An 11,398-nucleotide genomic window follows, 5' to 3' on the forward strand; every position below is an offset into this window, starting at 1 on the left:
GTGTATGCATATGGAGGTCAGAAGACAACATGTTGAAGTCTGTTCTCTCCTTTCACAATGTGGGTCTCAGGGATCAAGCTCAGAGTGTCAGGCTTGGCTTAACCAGCCTTAATCAGCTTAACCAGCTGAGCCATCTTGCTGACTCTATTATGTATTTTTGTTGAATTGATTCCATGATCATTATATATAACCTTCTTGCCTCTTTTCTCTGTTTTTATCTTTAAGTCTATTTTGCCTAATGTAAGAATAGCTATTTCTGAATATTTATGGTTTCTGTTTTTGTGGGGTATCTGTTTCCATGCTGTTACTTTCAGTCTGTAGGGAAGCCAGTTTCTCTAGACAGCATATCATTAGGCATTATTTTTTTAAATCCATTCAGGCAGTCTTTATCTTTTAATGGGGAAGTTAGGTCATTTACATTCAAGGTTTTTATATGTATGTAAGGACTTATTCTTGTTGAATTTGTTAATTTTTTATATTTGTCTTGAATATTATTTGCTTTGTTTTCCCTCTCATCTTTTGGTGGTTTTATTAGGTTGATAAAAGTTGCTTCTTTTCCATTTCTCTTTTGTGTGTTTATTTTACTGATGGATTTTATACTTCCACGTGTTCTCTTGATGGTAGTTATCCATCTCTTTTGCTTCTGGATGTGAGACTCTCTTAAGCATTTAAAAAATTATTTATTGTTTTTATTTTATGTGTATGAGTGTATTGTCTCCGTGTAGGTAGGTGCACCTGTGTTGTACAGTGCACATAGTGGTCTGAAAAGGGCATTGGATCACCTGGAACTGGGGTTACAGATGGTTTTTAACTGCCATGTAGGTGCTGGGAATCGAACCCAGGTCCTCTGCAAGAGCTGCAAATGCTCTTAACCACTGAGCCATCTCTCTAATCCTTTAGTATCATCTGGTGGTGATGAATTCCCTCTGTGTTTGCTTATCTTAAAATTTTTTTATTTCTGAAGGATAGCCTTGCTGGATTTAGTAGTCTTGGTTTAAATTTTTCTCCAGAGTTTTGAATAAATCATTGCATTCCCTCTTGACTATAAAGTTTTTGTTAGAAATCTGCTCTTGGCAACTAGACATGGTGGCACATACCTATAATTCTAGTACTTAGGAGACTGTGACAGGATCTTATGTTCAAGGCTAGCCTGGGATACATAGTAGACCCTGTCTCCAAAAAAATTATGTTGGTCTAATGAACATTCTCCTAAACATGACTTGGTCCCTCTCTCTTTCAAATTTTAGAATTCTCTTTGCCTTCTCTCTGACAGTTTTACTATAATATGTTGGTGTGAGAATCTTTTCTGATCACATCTATTCAGGGTCCTTTAATCTCCTGTAACTGAACATCCATATCTTTTCCAATATTATGGAATTTTCAGGTATTATATCATTGAATAGACTTTACATACATTCCTGTTTTTCTTCTCCTTTAAGTACTGCCAGGTGGCAATATTTGTACATTTAATGATGCCCCAGTTCATGAGGGCTGTCTCTTCTTCATTGATGTCTTCTCCTCCTTCTTTCTTCCTCCTCCTCTCCCTGTCTACCCTCCCCCGTCCTCTTCCTCTTCCTATTTCTTCCTCTTTGTCTGACAGAAATCCTTTGAGAGATTTGTCTTCAAGTTCAGATATTCTTTCTCTGTTTGATCTAGCTTGTTGTGGAGGCTTTCAGTGTTTTTTTTATCTGACTTTTGATCTGTGTTTCCAAGATCCCTGCTTAATTCTTTTTTAAAAATTTCTATTTTTAGTGACTTTCATTTTTATGCTTTTTAGATTTTAGACTTAATTTTTGTTAGTTTATATTCCTTGTACAAAATGATGAATTTTATGATGACATCTTCATGTGTGTACATGTGTGCTTTTCTCTTATTCACCAATCCCCCATCACTGCCTCCCTCTCACTGGCCTCCTTTTCCCAAATAGCCTCCCCCACCTATTATCATGCCATATATCTGCATCGATATTCTAGACTCTGCATGTGAGAGGAAAAAAACATTGTTTTTCTGAGTCTGACTTCCTTCACTTAACATGAAGCTCTCCAGTTCCAACCATTTTCCTATGAATGACACTATTTTGTTCTTCTTTATTGCTGAATAAAACTCTATTATTGTGTGTATATATACACACACACATATATATATAATATTTTCTTTTGCCAAATTTCTCATTCATGTCATGCATTATTTTTCTGGGTTTGCTTCTTTCTATGCTCTGTATTTTCTTGAATCTCATTGAGCTTTCTTATCATCATTCTTTTAAATTCTTTATCAGACATTTCATCATTGTTCTTTCTTCTGGAATCTGTCACTAGAAAATTATGTATTCTACAGAGCATCATGTTATCATGGTTCATGGTTCTTTTTTCCAAATTTCTTTTCCTTCTACATTGGAATGCGATCTTGGCATTAGTTCTAGCTGGGCACTATAGTGTAATCTCTTTATTGATTCCCTGAGTATATTCAATAGTTATGGTACAACATGATATGGCAGAGTTAAAGGGAAGCACTGTTCCCTGATGGCTGTGCAGGAGTGGGAACATTCTTATGGCTCAGGCAGGTTTGGTGTACACAACCGTGGGTATAGGGTGCTTATGGTGTGGCCACTCCAACAATTGGAGTGATCATACTGCGGTCTGATGAAAGAGTAGTGCATGTAGCCAAAGGTGGTGAGGAGCAAGGTAATGATGATAGAGGGACCCACAGCACTTAATATAATAAATAGCTGGGCACCATAGGTTAGAAACACATGCAACCAGAGGCATCATGGGAATGGAGCTGTGAGACATTGAATTCTGGCCCCAAAGGTAGAGGAGCAAGAACCAAGCTCAGCACAGGGTAGATGCATGGTGGGGACCATGTGGATGCTTGCCTTCAGTTCTGGCATTGGCCTGAGTCCACATATGACTGGCCATTCCTGTGTTCCCAATGAATGCTAGGGTTACAGGTGCTGTGCTTGATGAAATTAGGTCTGTGAGTCTGTAATCTCTTACACCAGTGGAATGATGGTGGTGCCCAGTAATGAAAATGCCCAGGGGGTTGTATCCTCTAGTGCAGTATTAATTTAGACAATAAATTTCTTAAGATCTCCTTTCTTAAGATGGTGCCAAGTCATGGGAGCCTGGGCTGTGGGAGTTTGTGAAGAGACCAGTGTGAATTCCTCCTTTAAAGTAAAACTACTTTGTACAGACTCCAGTTTGCTTCCCTAACTAGCTTGCAAGCGCTGGTGGCTATGATGCTTTCCAGTAACCAAATCTGCCAGCAATGGGCATTATGGATTTGCCAGGACACTCCTATTCATTCTTTCTCTGCAAAGGCAAGCCCCACCTTCTCTGGCTGGTGAGTCTAGTGGCAGTTGTTGGGATGCTTTATTTTTCTTTCTGTACTGTCACCCTAGGTCTCATAAGGACTTTGAACGTTTGGCAGTCAAAGGAGAGACTCTTGCTGAGGTCCAGTGCTCTCCGATGGTCACTCACCTCAAAGCATGGCTATTCAGTTATTGCTTTGGCTGTTCCTTGTTGAAGCACTGGTGAGTGTGGGCTCATTTTTTGGCCATCTTGTGCACTGAGACTGCCTGCAAAGTGTATCACCTTTTCTCTGAAAAAAGGTAATTGCAAACTCTAGGTAATAGAATCCCCTCAGGCACATGGGAGGACTCAGGAGGGTCCAGCTCAGAAGGGTGGGGTGAGGAGGCTGTGAGTTTCTTGAAGAAGTCTGTCCTTTCCACCTTAGTGAGCATTTTAACTGGCAAGAAGAGTGCTTACAATCTCTGGAGAACACTGCAGGGGTCATAGTCACCTTTGTATGAACTTAATACTTTGGTGAAAACACTAGACTATTGTTTTTTGTCCTAACTCTAATTAACTGTTGACTTTACCTAAATTCCTAAGCTTCTCCAGATCCAAGTTTACGCAACTGTAGAGTGAGGGGTCTACTACATCAGTTTAGTTTGGTTGAATAAATGCATATTTGTTCTTTCAGGTCAGATTCCTTAGCAAGAGGGCCTGAGACAGGGGTCCTTGTGCAAGTGAATCATTGAGTGATTTCTCCCAGAAGAGAAAGAAGTAAGGGGGGCAGGTGAGGGCAGGAGTAGCAGAGATGTCATTTCAGAGGACACACTCTCAGCTTTATCCCACAGTGGGCTCTGGATAATGAATGTCAACACCAAATTCTGTTCTGATCATTCGTTGGCTATCTGTTGCCTTCCAGGTTAGCTGGTGTGATTTCATGGAGTTTCTGTATGAAGCGGTGTGCAGCTGAAGGGTGGGTACATGCAGCTGGTTACAGGGGTCTCGGAGAAACACACAGAATCTGTTACATTCCCTGTGTTCCAGATACTGTGCTAAGAACTGGAGAGACAAAGATGTAAAAGTACAGTCTCTGACTTTCAGAAATACAAAACTAGTGTGGTGGTTTGAATGAGAATGTCCCCGATAGATTCCAGGTATTTGTTTGAACACTTCGTCCCCAGTTGATGTCTCTGTTTTTGAGAGGTTTAGGAAGCATGTCACCAGAGGTGGGCATTAGCTTGCCTGTTTCCAGTTTGGCTCTATTTCCTGTGTCTGCTTGAAGATGTGAGTGCTCATCTTTCTGGTCTGGCTGCCTCCTGCCAAGCCTCCCCTGCCATGATGGACTTTTATCCCTCTGAAACTCTTCCTTCTATCAGTGGCCTTGGTCATGGTGTTTATCAAAGCAACAGAAAGATAACTAATACAACCAGTAATTTCAATAGTACAGGGTAACAGATAGGATAAAGATGCCCAGTGCTGTAAGAGTACAGAGGAGAGGCAGGGATCCCAGCTTACTAACCCCAAAGCAGACTCTGAGAGGGAGATATATATGCACTGACTTTATTAGGAAGTGTTCTTGGTCAACCTCTGGGGAAAAGAAAGGAAAGAAAGGAAAAGGAGGCTGGCTGGAAAGAAAGAAGCCAACCTTTAATGTAACCTCAATGAAAGCCTCAGTTGGACTTGAAGGGAGTTCTAAAAAGCCTGAGGGCTATTTTCCAACAGCATTCAAAGCAGCCAGGGGCTAAAGTCTTTAATCAAAGCAGTGTATCTCAGGGTCTGCCTGTTGCATCTCTTGAATTGACTTTGTCCTGTAAATTCTCGGAGCTGTGTCTGAGTAGTAATTTTCATGTTCCTACTGATACTTTGTAGGTCCTCTGACATCTCTTCTTGTTTCAGTAACTGCCTGATGCTACAACTTCAGCTTTCATCTCGAAGGTCTGAGCCCTTGCCACTATGCACTTCTAAAGCCATGGTGACTGCAGTTACTTATTTACTGTCAAGAGGCACTCAAGGAGATCACACGAACACTCTCTTTGCAGCTGCGTTATCTATCCCTTATTGAGTCAGACATGACCACATGTAGGCTGGGTTGTGACTTAACTGTCATTTTTTATCCTGCGGCTGGGAGGATCAGTGGGGCCCTTCAGGGGTCCCACGTTGTATTGTGGAGACAGAGGCTTCTGCCAACTCTGAGGGGAAAGTGTTGACCTTCATAGGAGAATAGTCCAGTTCTGTAGTCTCAGAGGTGGCCTGGGAGTCAGATGCTTGAATGCATCAGGCTTGATTTCCAGTTTCAAATGGCAAGATCCCACTTTTTTCCAACCAGAGCTTTGGCTTTGTCAGAGCAAGCTTGTCCCTTAGTTGTGACTTTTTTGATGATCAATTCCTTGATATGAGTCTTAGCTTCCTCTGTCCTCCTGTGGGAAATGAGAAGAACTTTGTATTTTACCATGGAGAACTCCCAGGAAATTATGAACACTGATTTCTTCCAGCTTATTTTTTTCCAAAGCTTCACGCTTCTCAACAGGCACGCAGTTTCACTGTCCACTTCATATTTGCCCCATATTTTTCATTGCTTAATATTTCAAAGCTGGACTAGCATGCTCTCTGGCACTACTATTTCATACCAGTTCACAGCCAGTGAAATTTTAACAGCCATTGCTAGGGTTTCTTGTGATCTTCCTATCCCTATTGATAGCATCCTAACTGTCATTTCAAATCCCATTTGTGCTGGATAGGTTTAGTTGTCAACTTGACATACCTGGGTAGAGGGAGCCTCAATTAGTGATTGTCTCCATTGGACTGGCCAGTGGCCATGTCTGTGGGGTATCTTCTTGAGTATTGAGTGATGTGGGAGGGCCCAGCCCACTGTGGGTGGAGCCACCCCTGGGCAGGTGGGCCTGTGTTGTATAAGAAAGCAGGTTAAACATGGGCCAGAGAAGCAACCCAGTAAGCAGTGTTCTCCATGGCCTGTGCTCCAGCTCCTGCCTCCAGGTTCCTGCCCCGAGTTCCTACCTTGGGCTCCCTGATGAACTGTGACCTGGGAGATGTAAGCCGAATAAACCCTTTCCTCCCCAAGTTGGTATTGGTCAGAGTGTTTTGTCACAGCAATGGAGAAACAAACTAGAACACCATTCCAATGTCTATTTTCTCTGGTCATTCCCAGTACCAGTTAGGTTCCTGGAGAGCAGAATCTGAGATGGGCTTTAAAATGCAGGCGATTTACAAGAGAGAACTTAAAATCAACCCCTGCAGAAGGGAAGGAAGCAGATGGGTAGATGGAGCATTTGGGTAGCAATTCAGCCTCAGTGAAAGCGTTGGCTGCCCCTTTGGACAGTTCTGTCGAAGGGATGGCCCTTCAGAACTGTCCAGCATTGGGTGAGAGAAACAGCCTTGGTATTTCCATGTTGAGTCTATGGGCCACTCAGAAAGCAGGCATGGACTTGTCAAGGCAGCTTTCTTTAGCAGGGTTGGTCTAGGAAAGGGAAGGAGAATATAAAGTGAAATAGCCATTGTATAGCAAATTTACTGACTTCTACTTTTTCTTCTCTGTAGCATCTTTTTATGGTGAAAGCTTTGTGGAGCTCAACATCATAGAAGATACCTCTGAGTTATCTCTTCAATTAAAATTTCAAACCAGCAAGCCACAGGGGTTACTTTTTCTTGCAGCTGGGAACATTGACTATTGCATAATAGAACTTCTGTCAGGAACATTACAGGTAGGATTTTTTAAAAAATCTTTAAAACATGTAAGCATTCAATTACTAGACAGAACAAAGTAAGAAAGAGAACAAACTATTTCTTACTAGAATGAAGTGATGTGCCATTTACATAGGGTGGGACCTTCTCCAGTTTTGCTAACATGTCTTAAATATTCTGACTCTAATTTTTTTTTACTTCAATAATCTATAACTTTAGGAAGTTTTCATGCCCAAATGACATACACTTTCCCTTCCTCCTTCTTTCTGTCCCTCCCTTTCTCTTGCTATAACAAAATACCCAAGACTGAGTAATTTACAAAGATAAAAGCAACAGGTCCATTTTTGACCATGGTTCTGGGTGTCCAAGAACATGATGCTGGCATCTGCTTTGCTTCTGGTGAGGGCCATGGTAGAAGAGAGCCCATGGTGAGAGAGGAAACAAGAGGCAAGCCTGCTTTATAGTAACCCACTCTTAAAGTTACTAATACACTTTCATGAGAGAACTACTCTCAAGAAAGGCATTGATCTCTCTTAACAACCTGATCAGTTCTTTGAGGCCTCACCACCTCTGAACACTGCTGCTTTGGGATTTATACCTCAACCTGAGTTTTAGTGGGAATAAACTATAGCAATTCCATTTTCCTAACTAAAACACTATGGGTTGAACATCTTGATGAGGTTCTTTAATTACTGCTTTTTCTTTTCTCTTAGGTGAAAGTAAATTTGGGAACAGGTGAACAAGTTCTTTCTGAGCAAAGACTTCGGATGGATGATTTGGTTTGGCATTTGGTGGAACTGTACCATGTCAACAATAATATCTTCTTGGTTACTGACAAACGTTATGAGACAACTGACCAAGTGGCTGGTGGGATCCATAATTTCATCTTTAACTATGGAGTCTACATAGGCGGTCGTGGAGGACTCAGTGTCCCTTACTTAGATGGAAAGACCCCCAACTTTCGCGGATGTATGGAGGATGTGGTGTTTAACCAGAAGGAGGTCCTTGCATCCCTCAGGTCTTACCCTGGTTTTAAGAAGGTTTATGAGGTGTCGCTGGGGTGCAGTGATGAGTTTTTTGCTGGAGAGAATGAGGCCATCAATTTTTTCAGCTCTAGATCCTATGTCATTTTTCCAGAATGGAAGGTTCTAGGAGAAGGGACATTGAGATTTGCTGTGCAAACTGGAACCAAACAAGCCTTGCTTTTATTTCAGTCAGGGAGGGAAAAAGATTTTGTTGCCTTAGAAATACATGATGGTCTGTTGAAAGCTCATGTAGGAAGGGGTGAAACTAGAACTCAGCTTCCTTCTTTTAGCTTCATTAGTGACAACAAGTGGCACATCATTCAACTCAGAGTCACGGGAAGGTATCTGGACCTCCTGATAGATGAGCAAAGGACAAGGACCTCACTGCCTTTGCAAAGCAGACTGTTTGTGTCTGAAGGGCCCCTATTTGTGGGCGGTCTGAATAACCAAATGTGGGAAGCAGTGAGGAGATTAGAAATTGCCTCTGTGTCTGGAAAATCTTCTCACAGAATCTCTCTCAAAGGTTGCCTAACAGACTTGGAAGCCAACTCAGAAAAGAGAGCATTAAGGGATGCGCTTGCTTCCAAAGATATTTCTGCTGGGTGCAAAAGTGAGAGTGTGGCTCATACAGATCATTCTGTAACCATGGGAGACCTGCTTAAGCCTGCTCCATCCCCTTCTGCTGTCGTTCCTGGTGCCCACAGCTCTTTTCTTCAAGATGAAAGTGGACGTTTTTTGGTTTTAAGTAACTTGGAAGTCCAAGAAGGTGGGCAAGCCTTACTGGGACAAAGGCATATAGAAGTGAATGTGGAATTCATGGATTTGGGTGTCAATTATTCTCAAATACTACTTAAAATACAGGAAATGCCAGCTCATGGGTTTCTTCAAATAGATGTTTGGCCTGAGCAAGAAATGGAGAAGGCTTTCACTATGTTAGATTTGAGGCAAGGGAAAGTATGGTACATCCATGATGGTTCAGAAGAACCTACAGATTCTTTTACATTTTTGGTTTTTTCCAGAAGCCAGAAGGCAGTGCTATCCCACCTGCAGGACCATGTTCCACATGTGTTTAACATTATTGTCATCCCAGTGAATGATCCTCCGCACCTTAAGCTCCCAGAAGGAAACTTGCTTCTCCTCTTTGAGAACTCTAAGAAAAGATTGACCCCAAATATGATACAGGTGTCAGACCCTGACACAGATTCTCTGAGTCTGGGGTTTTCAGTTCTTAGCAACTTCAATTCAGAGACTGGGTTTGTAGAAAGTGCCAGTAATCCCGGGAAAGCCATTAATGGTTTTACATACGTGGATTTACGAGATGGCAATATTTTCTATGTGCACGGGGGTCATGGGAACTCTCGAATTGTTCTGAGAGCAAGTGATGGTGAGCTGGTTAGTAATACTGTGGTACTGCGGATCATGGCTGTTCCTTGGGACTTTGAAGTGGCCAGGACTGGTGTAGTGGTACCACAGGGTGGTGCTGTCCTGATTACTCAGAGTAACTTGTCAGTGGAGGTGAATGGTGAACAACATGAGATGGAGACCTGCTATGACATCACTTATCCACCTCAGTTTGGTCAAATTCAGCGTCGAGGATCAAATGGAGAATGGAAACAAGTTAGTTCCTTTTCTCAACATTCTGTTGATCATAGTCAGATCCGGTACTATAGTTCTTTCAAAGAACTGCAGCAAGAAAATGTTACAGATCACTTTAAATTTAGAGTTAAAGTAGAAGGAAAAGTCAGCAAAGAGCTCCTGTTTCCTGTGACTGTCCAATGGCTGAAGCTTATACTTCTGAAAAATATCCCTTTAGAGATTCTTAACACAAACAAGAAAGTATTGGATTCTTATCATTTGCAGGCTATAGCAGGGAATGTGGAAATAGCCGAGAGGGAATTATATTTTAAGTTACTGATCCCACCTAAGAAAGGAAAATTGCTACTCAGCAATGAAGTTCTAAAAGCAAGCTCAATTTTCAGTCAAAAAAACATTACAGACTCTAAGATAAGCTATGAACCTCAGGTGAGGTCCAGGGAAGATTTACAGGATAGTTTTAGTTTTTTGATTGTTGTAAAACACATAGAATCAAAAGATTATATCTTCATGATAAACCTTAAAGCAGATAAGACACATATTGTTTTAACAAACACAGGACTACTTGTAAAAGAAGGAGAAGGGACAGTAATTACAAAATCAGAATTATTTGTTCAAACCTTAGACAATCAGATCATCCACTATAAAGTCACCAAGAGTCCTCAGCATGGGGAGCTGAAGTTGGTTAGCTCTTCTGGTTCTCTGGGACGTGATGACACTATCGCCACATTCACAGATCAAGACATAATAGGGGGGAGGCTGATGTATGTTCATGATGACTCTGAGACCCACTGTGATGAATTCTTTGTTGTGGCCTCTGCCACAAGTTCAGGGCAACAGGGAGGGGCCAGAGGTCTTGACTCTGAGCATTTGTCTACAGAAATCAAAGTCACCATTTCTGTTGCATTAAAGAATGATGAGAGGCCAGTGCGTGTGGTGGATAAGGTCTTTCATGTTGTGCGGGGTGGTCAGCGCTTACTGACCCTGGCAGACCTCTGTTACCATGATCCTGATTTAGATTTTGATGATGGGCAGTTGCTCTACACTCGTCGTGGCATCCCAAATGGAGATTTAGTGCAAGCAAATGATCCCACTCAGAAACTCTACCAGTTCAGACAAGAGGACCTTCAGGAAGGGCGTGTCCTCTTCAAGCACCTTGGTCCAGACTCTGCCCAATTCCTCATGTTTGTGACAGATGGTGTCCATTACACATCATCTCTTCTTGAGGTCAGTGTGTCAGAGCCATATGTCCACATAGTCAACAACACAGGGCTGCTTGTGCACAGAGGGAAGGACACTTGCTTCACAACAGCCAACCTGAGTGTCACTACAAACCAAGATGTCAGAACAAACCATGAGGTTGAATTCTACATCATCTGGCCCCCAAAGCATGGCAGACTTCTGGTCAACAGTTCCGTGTCTCACTCATTTTCTCAGCATGACCTGAAACAGGGACACGTGGTTTATAAGCATGATGGTGATGGCAACATCGATATGTTTAACTTGACAGTAAAAGTTAAGAATATATATTTAGATGTGAGCATCTGTGTTCGAGTGTCCTTGGAAGGTCACCAACATCACACTCAGATTCTGCATAGCAAGAGCCTTATAGTTGAAGAAGGAAAGCCAGTAAAACTGAGTAGGGGGAGACTTGAGGTAGGTGTCATCTTGAGTACTGAGCATTCTTATTGTCTTAGGCCAGTAGGGTTAGTAATACATGTGTTAACTTTTGAGACTGCTATTTTTGTGTTTTTTTCTCTTGGTACTGTAAATAGCTCTCTCTCTCTCTCT

At 41.9% G+C, this 11,398-nt stretch overlaps 1 protein-coding gene across 4 annotated transcripts in view; it reads left to right on the forward strand.

Annotated features, from left to right (window-relative positions):
• LOC103739936 (chondroitin sulfate proteoglycan 4-like) overlaps positions 1-11,398 on the forward strand; it is an 83,860-nt gene that overhangs the window by 16,574 nt on the left and 55,888 nt on the right. For all 4 annotated transcript variants that reach the window (XM_029567059.1, XM_029567061.1, XM_029567060.1 and 1 more), the window contains 2 exons: positions 6,846-7,009; positions 7,703-11,263. In XM_029567059.1, the coding sequence (XP_029422919.1) occupies positions 6,846-7,009; positions 7,703-11,263 (3,725 nt within the window). The remainder of the gene's footprint in view (positions 1-6,845; positions 7,010-7,702; positions 11,264-11,398) is intronic.

This window comes from Nannospalax galili, unplaced genomic scaffold, assembly GCF_000622305.1.
Source record: "Nannospalax galili isolate Female #2095 unplaced genomic scaffold, S.galili_v1.0 scaffold339, whole genome shotgun sequence".
NCBI classification, from domain to species: Eukaryota; Metazoa; Chordata; class Mammalia; order Rodentia; family Spalacidae; genus Nannospalax; species Nannospalax galili.